Source organism: Nicotiana tabacum, chromosome 21, assembly GCF_000715075.1.
Source record: "Nicotiana tabacum cultivar K326 chromosome 21, ASM71507v2, whole genome shotgun sequence".
Taxonomy (NCBI): Eukaryota; Viridiplantae; Streptophyta; class Magnoliopsida; order Solanales; family Solanaceae; genus Nicotiana; species Nicotiana tabacum.
Window position 1 is genome coordinate 76,600,236 of NC_134100.1, and position 25,182 is coordinate 76,625,417.

At 36.9% G+C, this 25,182-nt stretch overlaps 2 protein-coding genes across 2 annotated transcripts; both read right to left on the minus strand.

The window, feature by feature from the left end:
* Window positions 1-739: 739 nt before the first annotated feature.
* On the minus strand, window positions 740-3,767 carry LOC107804928 (protochlorophyllide reductase, chloroplastic-like). The gene is made up of 5 exons (XM_016628909.2): window positions 3,590-3,767; window positions 3,406-3,501; window positions 2,424-2,952; window positions 1,584-1,942; window positions 740-1,205 (listed from the first exon to the last, which is right to left on the minus strand). Exons 1-5 carry the CDS (start codon window positions 3,641-3,643, stop codon window positions 1,050-1,052), a joined length of 1,194 nt encoding a protein of 397 aa, XP_016484395.2. The 5' UTR covers window positions 3,644-3,767; the 3' UTR covers window positions 740-1,049.
* An 8,593-nt stretch (window positions 3,768-12,360) lies between these two features.
* On the minus strand, window positions 12,361-13,842 carry LOC142175438 (uncharacterized). Its single transcript, XM_075242215.1, has one exon. It carries the CDS (start codon window positions 13,797-13,799, stop codon window positions 12,780-12,782), a length of 1,020 nt encoding a protein of 339 aa, XP_075098316.1. The 5' UTR covers window positions 13,800-13,842; the 3' UTR covers window positions 12,361-12,779.
* Window positions 13,843-25,182: the final 11,340 nt, after the last annotated feature.

The window sequence follows — 25,182 nt, forward strand, 5'->3', positions numbered from 1 at the left end:
GTTCTTCTTATTAGTTAAATTTAGAAAAGAAAGCGAGTAGCTGCAGTGAACTGACAAAAGAAGTTTTAACAAATGAGGATTGTCTAAAGTCGAAAATAACACAAACAAAGAATTTTTATCCTTTTATAAGCGAGGTCTAGAAGTAATCCCCAGTCCCGTTATATTATAATGCACATAAAAGAGAAAACTTGACGGATACTTGGGAATCACAGAATTTATTTAACTGAATGAAATGTCTGACGGATTCTTGGTACATTAAATACTGTCCTATGAAGAAATAACTTAGGTAAAACATGTACTAGAATTAACCTGGTTTTGGGATCCTGGAGATACTACAACTACTCCTTAGAACAAGAAGAAACAATACCAACTTATTCTACGTCTAAATGACACAAGTTGAACGGAAGCAGGAAGAAACAGCGGTTCAGTACTTGTACACGAATATAAAGTAAATAAGCTTTGCAGCTGAGTATTATTATTCAGTTTAGTTTGTTTGTAGAAATATTTGCTCCTAGCTATGTTCTGCAGGAAATTCAACCCTTCAAACTCTGTTTTGGATTTGGAAAACTGTATCTCAGAAAAGCGTATGACATTGGATTAGCCTGAGGGTCAGCTATGTGAAATTGTGAATCCTCACAGACCACATTGCTTCAACTAAATTCATCTAAAATCCATATTAAAAGAAAAAAAGAAAAAAAGAATTAGCCGGAATCATTAACTAAATTAGGAATTACCCGACTTGGTTGAAAAGGTGCCATGTATAATTATTTTTAGAGGGGAAAAGAGTACAATCGAACTGGAAGCTTCCACCTTGGCAGGACAGTGCTCTTATCCATTGCAATACAAAAGCAGGAAAATAAGAAACCAAAATGTACATGGCCATCACTTTCATATTGGAAGCAAATTGGAGTGATATTTTTATTCCTAAATCAGAACCTTACAACGTAACAACCTTTTTCTACAACAAAACAGAATTTCGATTCAAATCCTCACTCATGAATTCTCTTTTCTTCTTTGCCTTGGCAAAAGTTATGTTCAGTCCGGAAAATTTATGCCAAACCGACGAGTTTCTCACTGACTTCCCACACTTTACGCGCTTTCTCTGCATCACTGGCTTCTTGTGACAGCTGATTTTCAAAAGAAGAAGAATTCTTGTTCCAGCTCCAATAGACACCTGATTTTGTAAGGCTTGGATCACTTACAACCTGTATAAAAGCAATAAACAACATCTTAGGTTAATCTTTTTTCTTGTTAAGGTTAGGTCATTTTCTTTTCTTTCTAGTAGTACTAGGCTACCGGTAATTATTGCTCACTCTGTTCCATTTTATATGACATTCTTTTATTTTAGTATACCCTTCTACACTGGAAAATCTTTTATTATAATTTCCTATTTTACCCTTAGCGACATGATTTTAGTGAAATTCTTTCTATATTGGAAACTCTTTCTGTAAGGGAAGCTTCGAGTGCAGTATCATAGATGGTTCACTTTAAGTGGTATGTTCGAACTCCAAGTGTGGCATTCTTGCAATTCCTTGTATTCTCTTGTTAGAATTTCTGGCTTCGCTACTGCTGGTGATTGTTACCTGTGCGAGTCTCTTTCCAGATTCTGTCTCAGAGACGAATCCCTTGGTAATGTACTTCTGGAATGGAGGGAAAAGGAGCCTAAACAAGGGAATATGCTCCCTGAAGAGTCCTGTTGTTGCTATGCAGCCCGGGTATAAAGAGGCAAATGTGATGCCAGTCTCCTCGTGGTATCGCCTGTGGAATTCCTGCATAGTGAGCATATTGCAAACTTTGCTGTCTTTATATGCTTTTGCACCATCAAAGTCTCCACCATCGATCATGGCCGAGCTGTTCAGCCCGTCCAGTCCCCTTGCCAATCCCCTCAAGTCCCCAAGATTTGCTTTTGGAGGCACATTTCCAGCCAAAGTATTTGTGTTTCCTGAAAATTGAGTTCAGTAACAAAGTTTAGTCTCCCACTGAAAGCAGTAGTAAATTCATAGTCTCAATTCAATAGACTTAGTGAATGGTTGCATTTAGTGGCGGATTCAGAATTTAGACACGATGGGTTCTGAAATGTATATTTAACTTTGAGCCCGTTTGGATTGACTTAAAAAAAAAAAATGACTTTTCAACAGAAATAGCTTTTAAGCCAAAAGCAATAAGTTGGGGTTGCTTAGCTTATTGCTTTTGACTTGTTTTAAGCAGTTTTAATTTATTTTAAGCACTTCTTGACTTTGTCAAACACTAAAAAAAAGTTAAAAAGAGCTTAAAAGCTGATTTGAGCAGCTTAAAAGCCAATCGAAACACCTTCTTTATCTATACTTGTTTTTGGCATATATATCGGATTCGACCCAGAAACATTGGATCCTACTGAACCCGTGAATCCATTGTTGGATCCAGTCATTGGTTGCTTTAGTTACCTGTAATGGAACCAACAATGATGAGTCTCTTTGAAGGGTAATCAGACTGCTTCAAATCATCCAGCAACAATCTTGAAAGAAGGAAGTGACCGAGGTGGTTAGTCCCAACACTAAGCTCAAATCCATCAGCAGTGAAAGAAGGCTCTTTAGCAGTTGGTTGATAAACGGCTGCATTGCAAACCAATACATCAAGAGGGCGGCCTGATCTCCGGAAGTTATCGACAAACTGGTGAACACTGTCGAGGGACGCAAGGTCTAAGTGCATTATGGTGTAGTTCTCCTTAGGAATGCCTGCTGATTTTGCTGCTCTTTCAGTTTTTAGAAAGTCTCTACATGCCATAATCACATGCCATTTTCCTGTCTCAGCTAGTGCTTTTGCTGTGGCTAGGCCTAATCCTGAAGAGGCTCCAGTAACTACTACACACCCTTTTCTTAAAGTTTTCTTTCCTGACACTGTGGCATTGGTAACACCTGGAGTTGCAACCATTGTCTCGGCTCTAATAGCTCCATGGGACAACCTTCTTTGGCTCTGTATGAAAATTCAATATCAGTTAACAATCTGGAATGAGTTAATTTCACGTATAATCACTGAACTTAGACTTATAGTAAGTAAACTTTAGTTACTTTAATGCGACACAAATAGTCTTGAGACTATACGTTATAATAAGTAAAGTTCAATTACTATAATTTGACAATATGTGACAAACGAATACTTGTAACTTTATTATCATAGTTGGTAAAGCTCCAGAACCTTCTAATTTAGACACATTGGAACCAACTTTATACTTGTTTGGTGCGTGGGATAATAATCTCGGGAATAAATTTGAGATGATTTTATAAAATTGCGGTACCCCAAGATTAGTTATTTCGAAATTGTAGTGTTATTTTATTCCTATAGGATAGCGAGATAACAATCTCGGGATAACTTGTTTCCCAAGCAAACGATCCCTAAATTATTTTTAGAAAATGTACATCTAGGTACCTTGACTTTGAATAAAGAGCCAAAATCAGATTTAATGTGGTATGAGAGAGAAATTCCAAAGAGACTAGAATCCTTCAAAGTTGCACTAGCTTTTCCCTGCAAGATAAAATGAGTTGGAAAAAAGAATTAGTTGAAACTTCAGATTTCAAATGCAGACTAAAGAAGTATAGAAAGTAACACAAACCTCCTTGGGAATAGAGAAAGCAGAAGGAAGTAGGGCAGCAGCCTGAAGGGCCATGAATATAAGGAATTGAGTTTTATCTAAATTGTCAGCTGAAGAATTAAGTAATGATTCTTGGACTGGCACTACAAGTAGTGTGAATGCTAATAAGGATTTGGGCACTTATATATAGAGTGAGAATGATGGGGTGTTACTGTGATTTGAGACAAAACAATCGATTGTCAATTGGCGATAAGATAAATTTGTAGTATGTCCCACGTCAATTGTAAACCACCAATCAGGCTTCAAGAATTAGATTTCCTTTTGGTATTTATATGACATAAAATATCCTTTAACATAATGTTACCTAGTCAAAAGAATAGGATACTATTTGGCTCTTTACCCAATGCAATCCACTTCCATAAGGTATGGGCTTCAGCATGGAAAATCTACCGATGATAGTGGCACAGTGGATAAAGGGCAGTCGGATAAAACTATTGTCACATTGAGTAATTAAATATTGCTGTCGTATTTCTTTTTAAGTTTTATATGTTGGTGGTGTATAAATTTCTTATGTTAGAACGTGTTAAAGTATACTTATAATTTTTGTCTAACATTTTAAGTTCTAAGTACCACGTTTTCATGTATGGTTGACTTTTAAGTATATGCCTGTGTATATATTGATGGAAAGTTAATGCGATTATAAAACTTGCTCTAAACATCCGATTTTGAAGACTTATGCTCCCCGTGGAACAATGGGTATTTCTTGAATTACAGCCTTTATATGACTGTACTTGCATCCCGGAGAGGCTAGATCCAGGACTACTTTACCTGTAAGAATTAGGTGGTAACTTAATGATACAACTAGTAATTGCATTCTAAAAGGACTCTAAGCAGATGTTTCAATTCCTTTTCTCTTACCTCGACCTCACCATTGAGTGGCGTGGCAGAGCTACATTGGCTCACGAATGGTCAATTTTCTTTTAATTAAAGTCATGCACCCGGGCTATATTGATCGGTGGTGTTGGGGGATTTAGCATTATCTTCTACCTTATTTATTAGGGATATTAGGCTAAAAGCATATGCCTTTTAGTATACTTACGCCTTATATCTTATGTGTTTTGATGTGGATTGCATTGTTATTAGGGTAATTTGTGCTCAATACATGTTTTATATGTGCAAGAACGTATTTAGATGAAAGCGGACTGAACGGAGATAATTTGGTGCAAAAAAGAATTTGAAAACTCAAGAAAACTAAAGCATATAATGAACGTCTTCGCCGGCTCGCGTCGCGTCCCATATAGACGAATCAGGGAAGTCAGCCCTTATACAAAACACTGAATCAAGGGGAAGGCGACAGCTCTCGCGAGCCATGCATAAAAAAGTGTTGATCGAAGGACACTCGCGAGCAACACAGACGAGCCCTTCAGTTATCCTGTCCGAATTTGAATTGTCTCGAGTATTCCCATGCAAAACCTAGGCTGTATATAAACGTCATGAAACGTCTTTTGTTAAAGGTTACGCATCTTTAGAGGCACACACGAGGAGCAGAAGATAACAGAAATTGGCTCAAATTCACTCAATACTAGAAAATGACTAATTTTCGACTACCAAAACCATAAAACTCAATCAGAAATTCGATTTTCTAATAAAATCGATCAGTCAAAAAATAATTGGTCGGAGTCCTCTTTCCAACTGAATAGATGGCAAAACCGGTCATCTGAAATATTTCAAAGTCGACTACATTGGACTTCACAATACCTATGTTGCGCAACACCTCGTGAAAATGGTCCAAATAATCTTATGGGTTCTCAGAATGTGTACCACCAAAATGAATAGGAAAGAGCTTGGTGAACTTATCCAACCTCTACAATCCCTCAGAAGACATCACGGGCCTCTCCCCGGTCTATGTAGCAATAATTGGCTTAACTACTCCAACTGTTGGAACCGTCAGAGTCTGATATAAGGGAGCCATCTGCTCCAGAGTGTGAGTGGGGGAGTCTGAGCTCCTCCCCCAACCTAAGAGACAGTTGGTGCCATAGGAAATACTCCGGCCTAGGACATACTCTCCATGAGGCCCACTAAGCGGACTAGGGTGTCCTGAAGTACGGGAATAACAATAAATCCATTCGGGACCTTAGTGGGTCAGACTGGTGCGGTCTGAATAGGGGTTTCCTCCTCATTCTCAATCTGAGGCTCTGCGGTGGGTGCTGCTGCACGTGTTCCAGGCTGAGCTCTACCTCTGCCTCGACCCTTGCCTCGGCCCCTACCCCTAGTAGTGCCTGCAACATGGGGCTCTAGCTCCTGTCCGGCTATAGATGTTGTGCGTGTTCTCACCATCTGCGAGAGAACAAGAATAGAATGGTTCAAACTTCAGTAATAGAATAAAGTTGCACGATACAGAAGGAAAGCAGTGAAATTTTCTTAAAGCCCTATAGCCTCTAGAAGATAAGTACAGTCATCTCTGTACCGATCATCTAGACTCTATTAAGCTTGTTCATGACTCGTGAGGGCTAGAAAACCTAGTGTTCTGATACCAACTTGTCAAGACCCGGAATCCCAACCTTGGGGTCGTAATGGCACCTAACATTTAACTTGCTAGGCAAGCCAACGTTAGCTAATTACTTAACTAGTTTTAATAACTTACAACAGAGCATTAATAATACAAAGCTATAATATATTGAAATAGATGTGATAAATACAACGTAGCATCGTCTAAACATATCCCAGAAATCTGGAGTAACGAATACACGAGAATACTAGAATTCTACAGAAAAAGTCTGAATGAATTACAGCAATTCGAAATAAGGACAACAGTAAAGATGGGATAGAAGGGGACTTCAGGGACTGCGAATGCCATCAGCTCTACCTCAAGTCTTCAAAAGCAGTTGAATCAGAGCAGTCTCTGTTACGCGTCGCTGGGACCAATACCGATATCTGCACAAGAAGTACAAAAATGTAACATGAGTATAACTGACCCATATACTCTGTAAGTGCCGAGCCTAACCTCGACGAAGTAGTGACGATGTTATGGCAAGTCACTCACAAATAACTTGTACGGAATAATGATAATAGATAGCAGAAATAGAAATAAAGCAGTAAACTCATAATAACATACCCAAAGATCAACTATCAGAGGGACCCAAAATAATATAATCTCAAATCTCGTATCACAATATCAAGAATAAACTCTTCAGTCACAAATAACTACGACACATGAAATCTGTTGCTGTATGCAACCCGATCCCAAGTTTCAACACAATATCTTTCTTAGCGTGCAATTCATTTTCAATTTCATATCATATCATTTCCTGTTCCGTTGCGGTGTGCAATCTGAACCCCAATATTAATTCCTTTCAATATTATTGTAGCGCGCAACCCGATCGCCCAATAACAAATTATTAACATAAATAACTCAACACCACTATTTACAAAATATCAACACAAAAGAGAATGAAACGTACAAAACATTAAAGAACTACCAATACAAATAAAGAATATCCAACATCTCGTACCAAACCTTAACGATTCATCAATAATAAATGACTCACGTATAAAAACATGTGATAATGGAAATTTACAGCTGAGGCAAGTAGGAACATGTAGCAGGTAGATAGATATTGAGTGAGAAATGAATAAATCAAGCAAGTAACAATTAATTAATAATTAACTAGTAAAACATAGATATCAAGTAAGAACATATAACAATTAAAGTATATAACAAGAGATAACATGGAATAAATAAAGACATGGAAAAAAATAGCCCAATCCCGCATGTTAAATCCTAGAACGACGTATTGTGATGACTCGGTAGGTCGTTTTGGGTACTAGTCCTTATTTTTGTATTCTGAAACCTCATGTAGCCTTATTTGATGTTTCTTAGTTTGCGTTCGTGGTCAGTGTTGCTTTTCAAAAATCTTTTATATGAAATTTTGATAAAAATAAAAAATTTGACTAAAAATGAGACTAGAGTTGACTACAGTCAATATTTTCTGTAAATGATCCCGGATCGGTATTTTGATAATTACAGTAGGTCCGTATTGTGATTTTGAACTTGGTCATATGCCTGGAATTGAATTTAGAGGTCCCCAAATTGATTTGACTCGTTTTGCCGAAAGGTAGCAATTTGAAGTTTAGAAATTTTTTAGGTTTGACCGTAGGTTGACCTTGTGGCTATCGGGTTTTGATATTTGATTTTGGGACTTGGTATATGTCCGTTTTGCTATCTGAAACTAGTCTGTAAAATTGGTGTAAATCAGAGTTGGTTTGATAGGATTCGGACGCTTGGTTGTGATTTTAGAGGTTCTTGAGTTTTTTTTTGAAATTTCATGCATTTTGATGTCCGATTCGTAGTTCTAGATGTTATTTTGGTTCTTTGATCGTGCGAGCGAGTTTGTATCATGTTATTACACTTGTGTGCATATTCGAGTTGGAGCCCGTAGGGCTCAGAAGAGTTTTGGAGGTGCTACAATGAGTTTTGAATGAAATATAATAGCTGGTGTGCTTTTCAGTTCTGGTGTTGATCTGCAGATCTCGCATTTGCGATGTCTAGCTCGCAAATACGAGCATCGCTTTTCCGAACATGATTTTGCATTTGCAAGCAGCGGCATGGGCTGGGCATCTCGCAATTGCGAGGAAATGGTTCTCATTTGCGAACTAGCTAGGACCGCTTTTGCAAGTATTTCGGTCGCATTTGCGACTCCTGGAAATATAGGACATCTTCGCATTTGCGAAGGGTTAGTTGTTCGCATTTGCGATAAAATTGTCGCATTTACGATGTTCGCATGTGCAAACAAAAGTTCGCAATTGCGACATCCGCAGCTAGGTATAAGAGGAAAAATCGAGACTTAGCTCATTTTACACCATTTCACAACCCTAAACACACTAGAGGCAATTTTTGAAGAGCATTTTCTTCTCAAATTCATTGGTAAGCAACTTTAATCCATTTCTTTTCAATTATTCATTACTTTTCATGTGTTTTTAACATTAAATCTAGAATTTTCAAGGTAGAAATTAGGGATTTGGCTAAAATTTAGGGATTTTTGCAAAATTCAGATTTAGACCTCAAATTGAGGTCGGATTTAAAAATAAATAACCGTGTTCGCGGGTGAATGGATAAACGGGTTTTGGTCTGAATCTGGGGTTTTGACTAAGCGGGCCAGGGGGTTGACTTTTGTTGACTTTTTCTAAATTCACTAAAGATTAAATTTTTTCACTCGTGAGTAGTTTCTAAAGCTTATTTTGAATTGTTTGATAGATAATTAGTTATATTTGGTTAGTTTGGAGGCTTGTACAAAAGGCAAAGTCGTGGTTTATTGATTGACTTGGTTGCAGAGTGAGGCAAATGCCATGGTTAATCTTGACTTAAGAGAATGAGGACTAGTTGGTCTAATTGCTACATGAATTATATGTGGGGACGGCATATATGTAAGGTGACGAATATATATAAGTTGTCGTTGGATTAAAGCATGAGGGTGAAAATTATTTTTTTGTATTTTGTTGATTCATTGACTATGCATTCCATGTCGTAGATAGATTATTACTTCTTTAACTATTCGCCTTCATATCTATTGTTTATTTTGAAGTTGTTAAGATGTTGAAAGTTGAGTTGAATTATCATTACACTGTGATTGAAGTGAAATTGCTTCCCACCTTGTTTTGCTATCTTGGATTAATGTTGTTGTTTAGTGAGGAAGAGAGAAAAGTACGAAGGGGGTTACCGTGCCTTATTTTCATAAAATATCATTTATACGAGAGACTAGGAGGATTAAAGCATGAAGGGTGATGCCGTGTTATTGACTGATTATCATCATTTATCACATCATGTGAGGAAGAGAGTAAAAACACGAAGGGTGATGCCGTGCCATTTCATTTATGATATTACATAGTGAGAACGAGAGTAAAAGCACAAAGGGTGATGCCTTACCATTTTTATTTCATTGCCTTATTTGGTTCCTGGATTAGTGATTTACTTGGTTGCATTGCTGTTTATTTTGAAAAGATGTTATTTGGTGATTTCATACTTGTCGTTCTTATGATACTTCCCATTTCGCATGTCCCCTCCCAGTTAATGTTTTAATTGCCCTACTTGTTATTTTGGTGCTCTACGTATATATCTGTACAGGTTTTAAGTAGTTGTCTTGTCATAGCCTCGTCACTACCTCGTGAGGGTTAGGCTCAACACTTATGGATATTGAGTTAGTTGTACTCATGCTATACTTCTGCACTTCTTGTGCAGATACTGATATTTATTCCAGCGGCGTCTAGTGGTGTTTCTGCTCGGATTCAGCTGTATTGGAGACTTGAGGTGTAGATGCACGGCGTCCGCAACCCTGAAGTCCCCTCTTTTATCCATTTTATTGTTTATCTAGTCTCAAGTAGTTGTACATTATTTTAGACCGTATATGTAATATTCTAGCTGCTCATGTGCTTGTGACTCCGAATTTTTGGGAGTAGTTAGCATCGCGTTATTTCTATTAACACTATGTTAAATTCTGAGTTTTTAATTGTTAAATATCATTACTCTGTTATAATTGTTAAAGACTGGTTAATTAATTCAATAATGTTGGCTTGCCTAGCAAGTAGATGTTAGGTGCCATCACGGTCCCGAGGTTGGGAATTATGGGTCGTGACACGCATATACACCTATCACTTCGCATATACGTCGTTTCCCTACATAATTCACATAACAAATAATGCAACAAGTCTTAATTCCCTCAAGTCAAGGTTAGACACGATACTTACCTCTTTTCCGCAATAAAATCAACACTCAACCATGACCTTTCTTTTAGAATTAGCCTCCAAACCAGTCAAGTCTAGCCAAATATAGTTTAAATGATTTAATATAAGCTTTAGAAACTACTCCACGAGTGAAAAAGATTCGATCTTTAATGAAATTGGAAAAGGTCAACAAAAGTCAACCCCAGGTTTGCCCGATCAAAACCCGAGTCCAAGGGTAGATCCCGACTACTCATAACCCCACGAGTCTATATATATATTTTGTTTCAAAATCCGAGTCCAATTCGATTCTTAAATCCCAATTCTTTATTTTTTCAAAACATAGACAAAAATCCCCAAAATTTCTCTTAGATTCTCATGAATTTGATGTTCAATCTCATGTAGAATCATGTAACATAATTGAAATTAGATCAAAATTACTTACCCAATGTTTGAATTGGAAAATCCCCTCTTCAAATCGCCTCTTACCGAGTCTAGGGGTTCAAAGATATGAAAATGAGACTAAAATCCCATCTTCCAGCCCTTTTGTTCAGCTGCAGATGTGGCAAATGCGACCTTGGGTTCGCATTTGCGAACCCTCACAATTGCGGAACAGGGATCGTAAAAGCAAACCCTGACAGCCCATACAAATATCGCAATTATGATGACAGCCTTCTTCGCAAAAGCGACACAATGGTCACAAATGCGACCCAACCCAATCTTATACTGTATTCGCAAATGCAAAGAGGGAGTCGCATTTGCGATATCTGGATCTCCTTTGTCCTCTTCGCAATTGTGATGTTGGTGCTCGCAATTGCGATAACTAGAGCACCAACACACCAGTCATGTTTAAATTGAAAACCATTCTAAAACACGTCTGAAACTCACCCGAGCCCTCGAGGCTCCAAACCGAACATCTACACAAGTCTAAAAATATCATACGAACTCGCTCGTGCAATCAAAATACCGAAATAACATCTAGAACCACGATTCAGACATCAAAACGCATGAAATTCAAAAACAAACTCAAGAACCTCTAGAATCACAACCGAGCGTCTGAATCCTCTCAAATCAACTCCAAGTTAAACAAAATTTTACAAACAAGATTCAATTAACTGAAACGGACCTATTCCAAATCCCAAAACTAAAATCCAAATCCGATAACTATAAAGTTAACCTACGGTTAAACCTAAAGAATTTCTAAACATTCAAATTTCCAACTTTCGGTAAAACAAGTCAAATCAACTTAGGGACCTCCGAATTAAATTTCGGGCATACGCACAAGTCTAAAATTACAATACGAACCTACCAAAATCATCAAAATACCGATCCGGGGTCGTTAACCCAAAATGTTGACCGTAGTCAACTCAAGTTATTTTTAAAGCCAAAAATTATATTTTCTTCAAATTTTACGTAAATAAATTCCGAAAAATGATACGAACCACGCACGCAAATCAAAAGATATCAAATGAAGCTAATGGAGGTCTCGGAACATAGAAATAAAGGCTAGTGCTCAAAATGACCTATCGGGTCGTCACAACGATGGTGCTACTGGGCTGATGAACTCAAAAATTAAGAACCTCAACATTCATATTCCATTTAGAGTTACAATCACCTCTCAATATAAATCTGATTAATACTGCCTTTAAGTCTAAATCATTTGATCACTAGAGCCTATAATTTCTATTAGCCTTATTGTGTCTAGATACAAGAGAATTAGCTTTTCTACACTAAAGGCCTTGTAAAGCCTTTTAACATGGTGGGAATCTTACCGCCCAAATCTTCAGTGGAGATGGTAAAAGGTAGGGTTAAATGGGCATAGGAGATTGGAGATGGGTAGAGTGAAGTGGCGGAAGGGGAGGGGTAAATAGGATTGGAGTGGTGAGGTGGCATGCCATATGAAATCCACCTCATTCAAAGTGTCAGACCATATGGGTTTTAATTTTTCATGGTGGATCTCTGTTAGAAATAAGAGTATTTTTGATTACTTTGCTGACATTAAGGATAAATTCAGCCGAAAAGTATAACAAAGAGTTTATTTCCAATAGTATATGGATAAATTTGGACCTTTTCCCTAAAAAAATAAATACCAATCATGGAAGAATTATAATAACTCCCTTATACCATGATCATTTCTTCCTATAGACCATACCAAATAACTACGGGGTCGTTTGGTACGACAGATAAGCAAAAATAATCATGGAATAAAAATTTAGTACCATATTATTCCTTGTTTGGTTACTAAATCTGGGATAAATTATCCTATGATTAAAAATAGTACCAGGATAACTTATATCTGCTAGACGGTGGAATAATAATCCCAGGTTAAAGCAATAAATTGACTCCCATGATTGATACAACATGCCAAACAGTCAATAAGAAATAATACAAGATAACTAATCCCAATGTAACTAATCGCAACATAATTTGTCTTCAACCAAACAACCCCTAAGGTTGAGTTGAACCTCGCCCTAAAGCCGTCCTTGGGAGTTATCACCTATTCCAGGGGTTTGGAAAAAAGAGTTGAACTCTCCTGTTGCAGTTGGTCACTAGTGGCGCTTAAAAGATCATCTGTGAAGCCTCGATCAATGGTGAAATCACAATGGTGCTGAACCAAATTATCATCAGTAGAAATGTTGATCCCAAATAGACTGCCAATAGAGGAACCAGATTGAAGTATATCTATCCACCTTGTATCTGATATACTATCAAATAGGGCTTCCTTTAATTGCATTGTGTCAGTAGAAGCCTGATAATTACTATTTACTTGTAATATATTAGTATCAACCGGCTTTAGTTCTTGAGAATTTCTCCCATCATACATCCTTATTCCCTCGTCTAAAACAGAGGTACTCTGTCCCACGGCTGAAGGTATCCTGTCTTCTTTCTGACATTGTTTGGTACGCCGTTTATTGTGTTGGAATTGAAAAGAACTTTTAGAGAAGGAATTTATATTTGAGGCTGCTGAATTAGTTTCGTCTATGTTGTTAACAGACGGGTCACTAAGGAAGAGATGCGGGAAATTAAGCCGCGCATCTGATCCTCGGAGCCTAAAGGCCTCTACATCATAAGCAAAAGCAGCTTCTTCCGCGCTGTCAAATGTGCCTAGCCAGAGTCTACTTCTTTTTCGTGGAAGACGAATCTCCGCTACCCATTTTCCCCAGTGGCGTTGTCTCACTCCCCTGTACCGCTTAGGGGTTGTGGAAACAGTGCCATAATTGTAAGTGTTCCGACACTGAACTAGCGCAAGATGGCACGGGTCATTGTCTAGAAAGCAATTTTGAGGTGCAAAAGAAATCATAGTTTGGTTCTGAACAGGTGATTGCATAGGAAGTTGATCATCAAGGGCAAAAGGAAAACTAAATCTTGAATTATGGGCAGCGTAACTAGACTGTTTTGGATCACAAGTTGTAGCTCTAAGGTCTTTGTGTTCTGATGTTGGGATTTTGAGCTTCTTTAGCGGTCTATCCATCGATATAGTGGCTTGAATATTGCCAATTGATTCGACATATTCCATGTTTTGTGCTGCGTACGAGGTGGTTTTCCTACTGTATTTGACTTGTCAAGAATTTGGAAAGAGGAAATCTAACTTTACTTGAATGGCAAGGAGGAGGAAATAAAGGTTACAATACGATAGAGAGATGACGAGGGAGCTTAGGTTTATTTGATAAAAAGGACAAGAAACATGAATGCTGACATTTAATTGAAGCCTTGTATTTCAACAACACAAAAATAAAGAGTACACTTTTCTCACACTAAAGAGACAGCAAAAGTCAGTTGTGTGTGCATGCGAGCACGTTTTTGTTGACATAGAAAGGCATGACTCTTGCATTTCTGTAGAAGCCAACCCAATCTTACTTGCAGGTTAAGTGATGGGGATTCGTTTACCTCGCTAGCCACTTGCTTTTTTGAGTAGTAATGAATACTAATTTTTTACACAATAATGTTCAATTATTAGAAGTTTTAGTTCCATATACGTTGGACGATCTTTGGTTTTACAAAGGGTATTTCAGTTTTATAAGTCTTAGATTGGTTATTGGAATTGGCATTATACGGCGATTGGAAGAAGAGGTAACATAGGTCACATTTAGTTACTCTATCTGTTTCAGTATATAGTATATGACTTACTTTTTTGTGTTATATAAAATAAATGCCATATTTCTGTATCTAGTAGAGTAAGGTTTTTGTTCCAACATTTTCATTTTAAGAGTTGGCTCTGATTGCATGTTAAAGAGTTGTAAGATTCAAAGGGTAATTTTGGTATCTTATATACAACTTTAGTTAAAAACCACAAGATTCATATATTTTCTTTTATTTTCTTAAACTTAGTATCTGTCAAATTAAGACATATAAAATGAGACAAAGAAGTATAAGTTTGGCAATATTTTAATTAAAAAAAGTGTTTCATTAGCACTAACAAGTTTGAGGCCGAGTTTTTCGTTAAACTCTAAAAGTAGACTAACTCTTTGCTTCATCATAAGTCATAATAATTACCAGGTTATCTTCAAAAGTTAAAACTCTTGGCCGTGTTATAATTAATATAGTGTAATTTGCAAGCGTGCTTCAGCAATTGGTTGGTTAATATATAGAGGTCTCTCTCAATAGCATCAGTTTCACAAGGAGATCAATTAAACGAAAAAATAAAAAATTGTTAGTAAGAAGTCAAAGTCAGATGCATTAAAATGATGTAGTGTAGAAGAGAGCAAACATGCTTTAGATTTGGTTGCTTTTGATTGGGTTACTAAATATAGATTTATCGAAGGTTGCTTGTTTCTTGCGTGTTGCATAGAAATTTTTGAAAGCGTGCGGAACAGTAACATGGATTTTCTTCTAATGACGCCACTATTTTGCTCATTCCTCTTTTACTATGTCAATGCCACTATAGAATTAATGTAAAAACTTACAAATTGACAGAATCCATTCAAACAACACCTAGATTATTGCTAGAAATACTATTGCTGAGGAACCAAGAACAAGAGTTGTTGAATTGTTTTCTTGCATCAAGATAGAAACAGATTTAAAAGTTAGACATTGGAGGTTTTAAGTTTAAAGAGTGATTTATGAAATATACATCTAATTCTACCTGAAATATTAGATTCGACTAAACCTATAAATTCGTGATTGGATTCGGCACCGCAATAAGAGTTTGAGATTTGAAGATGAGGGGAGAAAAACATAAGAAAAAATATGTCTTCTCAGTTCTCAACTATCAAGAGTTGTGGTGGGATGGATATGATCTTTTCACCCTTAACTAGAGGTTTCAGAGCTCTTACCTCTTTAATGGGCCGAACCTTACGTGGTGGAAATCCAGATTAGTCGGGACCCCGTTGAGAATATTGGACACCGAATAAAAAAAATGTCTCCTTCAAGGCCAAAGTGCACCAATATCCAGTCACCGGTCCCCTAGAGCTGCCAAATTTGACCCATAAATGTGCAACTTACCCAATCCACCCGAACTTTAGTGGGTTGGGTCAATAACATTTTCTTATCGGGTTAAATTGGAATGTAATCCAAACTGACCCATCTCTTAAATGGGTCAATTTTGGTCACTTAACGGGTCAGTTTCTTATCCTGTGATCTTCCTGTTTTTTTAGGAAAAAAAATATAAATAGTCATCCTCTTACTATAGTTTACTTTAGTTGGCCTTAACAAAATTTAGCCATAAATGTTTCAGGTCTGAGGGTAAAAAACGGAAAGAGAAAGAATCTTTCAACAGGCAGTTGCGATAATCAAGGACTCTAGGATTTCCTCATGGATATACAAACGTTTCTTATGCATTATCTATGACGAATCAGAAACACAAAAATTTCCCCAGATGAACATAATGCGTAATACCGATATAATAAATCTATAAACTAGTATATAATCAGTGTGTAATGTATATGCATTGGTTTATACACATTTATAACACAACTAGTAAATTTGATCGTGCTTTGCGCGGTAATAAAAGACCTCAATTGATTTAATATTAATTTTTAAATAGTATTGGAGTAATACAAATATTTTATAATTTAAACATTTGAAATACTATTTTCAATTCAAATGAATTAGATTAACACTTAATTTGTGTTTTTCTCAAATTTTGATTTTTGTATAATAGTATAGGTGAAGCTATTTTTTTTTTTTTCTTAAAAAGCATATACGTGAATAAATGAATTTCAATAAAAATTGATCTCTATGTGGGTAATGGGTAAATTTTATATGTATATAAGTATTTAACTTTTTCCTTTTCATTATAGAGTTAAATTTTATTATTTTCATAATTTTCTCCATGTTTAAAATCAAGAAGCAAAAAGAAGAAAGATGGATTAAAGGGAGGGAAAATATCACAAATCTACGAAAATTAAATGAATTTCTTTCCTCCTATTCTTTCTATTTTAACGTTTTTCCTTTTGTATTTTCCTCTTTTCCAACTTTCATACTCTTCTACCCATTTATTTTCAATAAAATAAAGTCCATACTCTACTTCATTTTTCTTATCATTTTCATAACATCCCATAACCAATCACTCATACGTTATAGTATTATGTCTTTTTACCCTCAATATCATCAAATAATTCCAAGTGCAAAATTAAAAAAAATATATGTTCTTTTCTATTGAAAGTTCTCCTACAAATCCAATATAGAACTTCATAAAAAATGGGATGGTCAGGAAAACAGAATCTAAAGAGCTTAAACCGAAAGTCCACTTACCGGTCTTTTTGAAAAACAAATGAAAGGATTATAAAGGAGAAAGTGAGGAGATGTAGATTCCGCAGGAGTTACATTTGTGAATTTTGTATCCTATGCATAAGTTATATTTGTGAATAATTTGTATTCTATGTCCATATAAATTTTTTGTGAATAATTAATATTCTATGTTCATATAAAATGTGTTTTTATCTCTATGGTTCCAGTTGCTAAGGAAAAAGGTTTTGTTTAGCTGTGCATCTTCATTAAAGGGAAAAAAATGTCCAAAAATGAGAAAGAAATACCCGAACACATTTGAAAAACCTTAAAAGAGCAAGCAAAATGGTAAAGAAAATAATACCCGAAATTGCATCAATTTCTTATTGCAAGTCTGCTTTCTGCCGAGAACTTTCATACAACCATATAAACCTTTACTTCTAATTATAAATACATTCTGAAAAGAAAGAGTTGCAAGAGAAATAAAAGACATCATGCAGAATTTTACCTGGCCTTATAATCATTAACTCCGTGAGCCCTCGGAGGTCGGTCTCATACCGACTCAGCTCAGCTCGAGATCGAGAAAATGCTTCCCGATGAAGTGCTGAAACCTACGTAGAAAGAAGAAAAGAAGTTAGACAGGAAGAGAAAAATGAACATAAGGGTAATACCAACAAGGGGAGTTAAGGCTTACCCGATTCAGAGCTTGCTGCGCTTCGTTGAAAAGGATCGATGCCTCGCCCGAGTCCTTCCTCGAGACCTCCAAGTCTCTCAGACCAGCAGCATCTTCGACCCCAGTAAAGTAATCACGGAAGGGGTCTTCCCTTCTGTGGGCTCCTTCGATGGAGAGGGTCTTCAAGGCCTGAGCCTCTTGAATCATCTCCTCGGAAAATAAGGGGAGCAGCGGGGAGCGTCCAATTTCTATTGCCCCAAGTGGATCACTCGGGGCGTTCTCTCCATCTCGAGGGGCATCGAGATCAGCCCCTATACACTACTAGAAATTCGCTAAAAATCGACCAAAACGCGACCATTACGATATGGACGGTGTTTTGATGGTCGGAATGGCTTACCGACCAAAGTTGGTCGGTAGCTTAAAACGACCATCTGACAAGTTTAATTACTTACCGACCAACTTTGGTCGGAAACATATTTTATTAATTTAATTTTACCGACCAAAGTTGATCGGTTTAACTAAATTATGTTTTTTTATTAATTATTAAAATAAATAAAAAATGACCAACTTTGGTCGGTAATTGAAAATATATATATTTTTAAAATAATTAAAATTAAACATTACCGACCAACTATGGTCGGTAATCTCAACAGTGCAGGCAAAATACCGACCAAAGTTGGTCGGTAATGTTGAATTCTGGGAATTCAATGTTCATTAACCGACCAACTTTGGTCGGTATTTTGGAATAATTTATTTTTTTATTAAAAACCGACCAACTTTGGTCGGTTTTTCTGGGTTTAATTTTGGCATAAAATGCCTGTTTTGGCACCTACACCACCTGCCAGCATACCAATACAACAACAACAACAACAACAACAACAACAACAACAACAACAACAACAACAACAACAACAACAACAACCAAAACATTCAATAAATACTTTAAAACTAACAAATTAAAGTTCAATTGAACATAAAAATCCAAAACCAAGTTAAAACTAATTACAACTAGTTCAAAACTGGTTCTATTTGTCTAGTTCAAAGTATATAAAAGTCAAGAGGTATTTTCTACAACATCATCATCACCGTCTGATGAACTTTCATTTACAAGATGATATAGAGAACGGTCTTGTGGAGGACGGGAAGCACGATCACGAGGAGGACGGGAGGAATGATCACGAGCAGGACGAGAGGAACGATCACGTGGAGGTCGACCCTCTGGAGATGACTTACGAGATCGGGGCAACGAAAAAGCTCCACTAGATAGGAGAGTTCTGATCTGAGCTTGCATGCCAAGGAATTGAGCATCTCTAAGCCGTTCTCTTTCCTTGGCCGCTTCTAGCTCTGATGTGAGCTTTGTCACTGTCTCCCGCATAGCGGAAAGGCTCTCCCTATTAAGTTGCTCGCTTTGCGAGGAAGTCCCTGTTCCTCACATTCCACACTTATAGCGATGGAAGTTTTTAGTAGGAAGCCCGTATACCTTCCCCCATTTTGGACCGCCAACAGACTCCAAGCATATTCTTTCAGCATCCTCGTCCAAAGGTTACGTTGGCTCACCCGATTTACCAGCTGGATGACTACGAATGAATTCCTCCACGTTACTTTGGTAGCGACCCTATATTATTTTAAATTAAATCAGTATTTCAAAATTTTTATAAAAGTAAATTATAATACTTAAAGAAAATTAAAAGCTTACATATGCAGTCGAGGCCCGGTCCTCGACCCACCTATCTTGATCCCCCTCTTTCTTCTTCTTCACAATATGTGTCTCCTTGAATAGCTCATCATGACACATTGGACGCCCATACTTCTTTTCCTGAAAATAAATTAATTTAGTTAATAAACAGAATAGATATACTTAGAAAAGTAAAATAATTTAAGCAATTACGTACCAATCTTCTTTTTATTGTCCCTAGGCTGATCGCACCTCCAGTGTGCAAGGAGCCTCCCTTCTCGGATGCGCGAGCTTTCTTTCCTTTTTCGCTCCTCTCTAAGAACTCTGCGGTAAGCCATTGCCTTTGCAAATCATTCCACAAATTCTCAAGTAACCAGCCAGGCCTCTTATTCTTCTTTCTAGCATCCGAGAAAGCATCTGTCAATCTCTTGCGAGCTTTATGATCTTCCCATACACACTTGCTCTGTATTTTAAAAGTTAAATATTAGATGAAAACATCATAAATATAAATTATTAAACTGTTTAAAAGAACATTTATACCTTAAATTGATTGAAAATTTGCTCCTTAAGTGAGAATGGACAATCAGTCCAAGTCGCATAAGGGCCATCATAAAGCTTTCTTATGGCATTGGTGATTATCTTCGTAATCTTATTACCCGGCCTGAACCTGCAATTTAACAATAAAAATACATTAATATCTTAGTAAAAATGTTACAAATCAATAGACGCAAAAATAATGAATAACACTAACCCATCACCCTCAGGGACTATGATGATCCTGCCATATCGATCATAATACACTACCTCGTCATCACCATCCGAAGCATGTGTATCAGAGGTATGTGAAGACGATGTAGGCGGGTCAGAGCTACTGCCTCGCAGGCGAAGGCCTGCAATAGATGGAGTCGATGATGAAGATGGTTGCGATCCCTGTGACTGCGACATAGCTGGATGCGACCTAAGTGGATATGATACCGATGGCTGTGACCAGAGTGGCTGTGACCCGAGTGGCTGTGACATGGATGGATGCGATCCATGTGGCTGTGATATATAGGGATGTGATCCATGTGGATGTGATGTAGATGGCTGCGATGCAGATGGCTGTGAGGCAGCTGGACTGTATGTCGGACGTATAGTCCTATGGCCCTGTGATGGAAGACTTGGTGTCTGAATGAAGATGTATGGCTCATGATGCTGTGGCAGCTCAGTATATCCGTGTGGTGGAGGATAAGACATAAGCATCTCTGAAAAGGGTGGACAAGAGGGAGTATTATTTTCTACCCTCCTCTTTCCCTTCCTACCCTTTTCTCGACCCCGAGAACTAGTAGGGTCATTGTTACCTTGACCCTTGCCTGCCATCTGCATAATATAATACATATTTAGATTGAAACATATAAGAAACTAGCTATAAAACGAGAGTGCTTTAAAAAACCAACTTTTTAATCCTCATCGACGTATTGTTCCTCGTCCGAGAATTCTTCGTCCTCACTTGTTTGAGCTTCATCAGTTGATTCTTCGTCCTCATTTTCTATAATTGTTACTTCATTTATATCAACTTCTTCCAATATGCGTTCAGGATGTTCCAAATCATTTTCTAACTGATCGTCCACTATTTGGTGAACATTGGAGATATCGTTTTGATATGCAACATCTAACACATTCTCGACTTCCACCCTACCTACAGGCTTAGTTTTTATTACAACCCACCAATCGGACTTATTCCGCCGCAATGGATAAGGAGCATAATACACTTGCCTAACATTATGTGCAATTATGAAAGGATCATAGCGATCATACTCCCTCGTATGATTAACCTCAATTATGTTGTATTGGTTGTGTACTCTTGTACCTCTTGTTGGATTTGGGTCAAACCACTTGCATCTAAAGAGTATCAATTTCTTATATGGCCAACCTGTATATTCTAGTTGTAATATTTCTTTGACCACACCATAATAATCAATATCTCCAACTTGGTTGCCATCACCACCTTGAACCCACACCCCGCTGTTGTTGCTATTTTTATTTTTAGAGCAATCCTCTGTATGAAACTTATAACCATTCACTACGTACTTAGACATTGTTGTGACCTGAAGCCCAGGTCCCCAAGATATATCTTTCAAAAATTGATTTACACCATTATTTGGATTATTTACCTACATAGAGTTAAAAAAATTCATAAGTTAGCACAACTTATGAATCAATTTTTATACATTCACTACATATGTATATATATATATACACTACACTTTTACACATTCACTACGTATATATATACTTACAAACTGTTTGAACCACATATCAAATCTCGTATATACAGCATCATGGCCAAATTGACCCACGAAGTGACTGTGACATATCAAATATTTTTAGTAGTTGTATCAATATGTAGTCACAGTAAATTTTATATTTTGATAACTAATAAATCAATACTTACTTGAGAAATGGTACAACTTCGGGACAATTTAGCAACACATAAAGTGTAGCTGACTTGTACTCCATATCACTCAAACTTCTCTTTCTATCATCCTTAGAACATCGGCCTGGTTGATTGAATATGGACATTGGTGGATATAATGGATCATTCACACATTCGACCGTGTGCCTATTGGGCCTATTCCTAGAACATGGCACGTTACTCTCAAAATAATAAGAACAAAAATGTGCAGTTTCCTTTGCAAGATAGGCTTCGCATATAGATCCTTCAATCTTATTCCTCTGCTTAACAAATTATTTGCATTTGCCAATTGTCCTACATAATCTCATATTAGCCAAGAATATTCAAATAAAAATAGAATATTACATCAAACTTATAATATTACCTCTCAAAGGGATACATCCATCTGCATTGAACATGCCCTCCAAGTCGTGCCTCATGTACAAGGTGTATTGGAAGGTGTTCCATCACATCAAAGAAACCACATGGGAATATTTTTTCCATCTTACTAGAAATTACACGGATGTTCTGGTCTATCCGAAGTAGGTTTTCTTCCCTTAATGTGGTAGAACACAAGTCTTTGAAAAACAAACTAATCTCTGTGATGGGTTTCCAGATTCTTTCAGGCAAACCACAAAATGCAATAAGCACTAAGGTCTCCATGAAAACATGGCAGTCATGACTTTTTAAATGGCTCAACTTCCCTACCTCCATATCTACTTTTTTTTCCAAGATTCGACGCATAACCCTCAGGCATCTTCAATTTCGTAACCCAATCACAAATTTGTCGTCTTTCCTCCAAAGTGAATGTGTAACTTGCTTTGGGTTTGAACACCTTACCATTGTTTGCTGTCTGCAAGTATAATTCATGCCGCCTGCAATATTCTTGTAAATCCATTCTAGCCTTCGGGTTATCTTTTGTCTTACCTTTAACATCCATCACTGTGTTGAACAAATTATCAAAATAATTCTTCTCAATATGCATGACATCAAGGTTGTGTCGGAGAAGATTATCCTTCAATAAGGCAACTACCAAAATATACTCTATTTCGTCCAATTATGATTAACACCATATCCAGGGAATCTATAAGGTGGAGCCTCAGTAACTTTACTGAAGTTCTGGACCCTCTCCCAAATTTCCTCACCTGAAAGTATCGGAGGTGGAGAATCATATTCCACTTTATTCTTTTTGAATGCATTTTTCATCCTTCTAAACTCATGATCATCAGGCAAGAATTGACAGTAACAATCAAACCATGATTGCTTTTGGCTATGTTTCAAAGTGAACGCTTTACTATTTTCCATGCAGTAAGGACAAGCTAGCTTCCCGGCAGTCATCCACCCAGACAACATTCCATACGCAGGAAAATCATTAATAGTCTACATTAAATTAGCACGCAAATTGAAATTCTGCTTAGTTGATATGTCATATGTTTCAACACCATCATACCACAATTATTTTAGCTCATCAATCAAAGGTTGCAAATATACATCAATCAAACTTTTCGGATTACGTGGACCGGGGATAATACAATTTAAGAATATATATGGACTAGTCATACACAACTCAGGTGGTAGATTATAAGGTGTAAGAAAGATAGGCCAACATGAATATGGTGTCGCAGATATAGAAAAAGGTGTGAAGCCATCCGCACACAGACCTAACCGAATGTTCCTTGGTTCACTAGTAAAATCTGGATATGTCCTATCAAAGTGCTTCCAAGCTTCTCCATCTGAAGGATGACACATAACACCAGGTGGTCTTCTATTTTCAAAGTGCCATCTCATATGAGGAGCAGAACCCATTGATGCATATAACCTCTTTAACCTAGGTATAAGAGGTAAATAATGCATCGCCTTGACAACGACCATATTCCCGCTGGAAAGCCTCTTGAAACGAGGCTTTTTGCAAAATTTATAACTGTCTAAAGTTGCATCTTCTTTATAATATAACATGCAATCATCTTCACAACAATCAATTCTCATTTACGAAAGTCCTAACTTAGAAACCAATCTCTTTGCCTTATAGAAATCACCAGATAAGTTGATATTAGGGTCAACTAGTTCACTCATAAGGTCAATGAAAGAGTCCATGTCTGCTTGAGAAATATTCCAATTAGATTTGATACTTAGTAATCTAACTGCAACAGACAGCTCAGAGTGCGGACTTCCTTCACGTAGTGGACGACTAGCTTCCTCTAACTGTTCATAAAAATGTTTTGCGTCATCATTAGGAGTTTGTTCAACATTTTCATTGGGCTCACCCCCGAAGTGCATCCCAAAAGCATCCGCAACCATATCCTGAATTCTAGAATCAAGATTTGTATTCTCCACCGACCTACTACTTTCACCAACAACCATGTTATGAAATATCCCACGGCTACCATCGATCTCTCCATGATTAGTCCACACAAAGTAATTCTCTATAAACCCCTTCTTATAAAGATGAAGCTTAACTTTCTCCAATTTTTTAAACTTCATACAATCGCACCTGACACAAGGGAACCTAATTACTCCTTTACTTTGGTATGGTGGAAGTGATATTGCATGTCTAATAAAGTCATCAACCCCTTCTACAAAATCCTCCCGCAATCCCCGTCGATTAGGATAATTTTTATTGTACATCCAAGTACGATGTTCCATCTATACAAATAAAACAAGAATAAATTAATTTATTCTACAATTATAAATTAATTATATCTTTTTTAGTTAATTCAAGATAATAATTGGCTCCTAATTACACCAATTTATATCCTAAAAGTTCAATTCATATCCAAAAGGTCCAATTCATATCTTAAAAGTTCAATTCATATCCTAAAAGTTCAATTCACAAGAACAATTCCTAAAAACTAAAATTTTAATTCATATCCTACGAGTTTAAACATAAACTAACTAAACTAAAGAAATTCAACCCCATACCCTAAAAGTTCGATTCACAAGAACAAATCGTAAACCCTAGATTCTAACTAAACTATTCATGACAATACAAAGTTAATAATTCAATTCTAACTAAACTATTCAAGACAATACAAACTCAAAATTGAAACACTCATCAATTAAAACTAATTCATAACTAATTAACAAAACTAATTAGTTAATAAAACTAATTAACAAAACTAATTAAAACAAGACCTAAACCCTAATCCTCAATAAAAAGCAATGTTCAAATAATTGCAACACTAATCAATTAAAACTAATTCATAACTAATTAACAAAACCTAAAAATAATAAATAAATGGGTTGTAATTCAAACCTAGAATTTTTAGGAGATGGAGAAGAAGAGGGGCGGCAGTGGTAGTGGCAGCGGCGATGACGACGACGGCGCGGCGACGACAAGTGCTGGGCGGTGGCGACGCGGGGTGGGGAATGAGATTTATGTGAGGAAAATAGAGAAGGAGATGGGAAGGTTTTGAGTGAGGGAAACAGAGAAGGAGAGGGGAAAATAAGAGAGA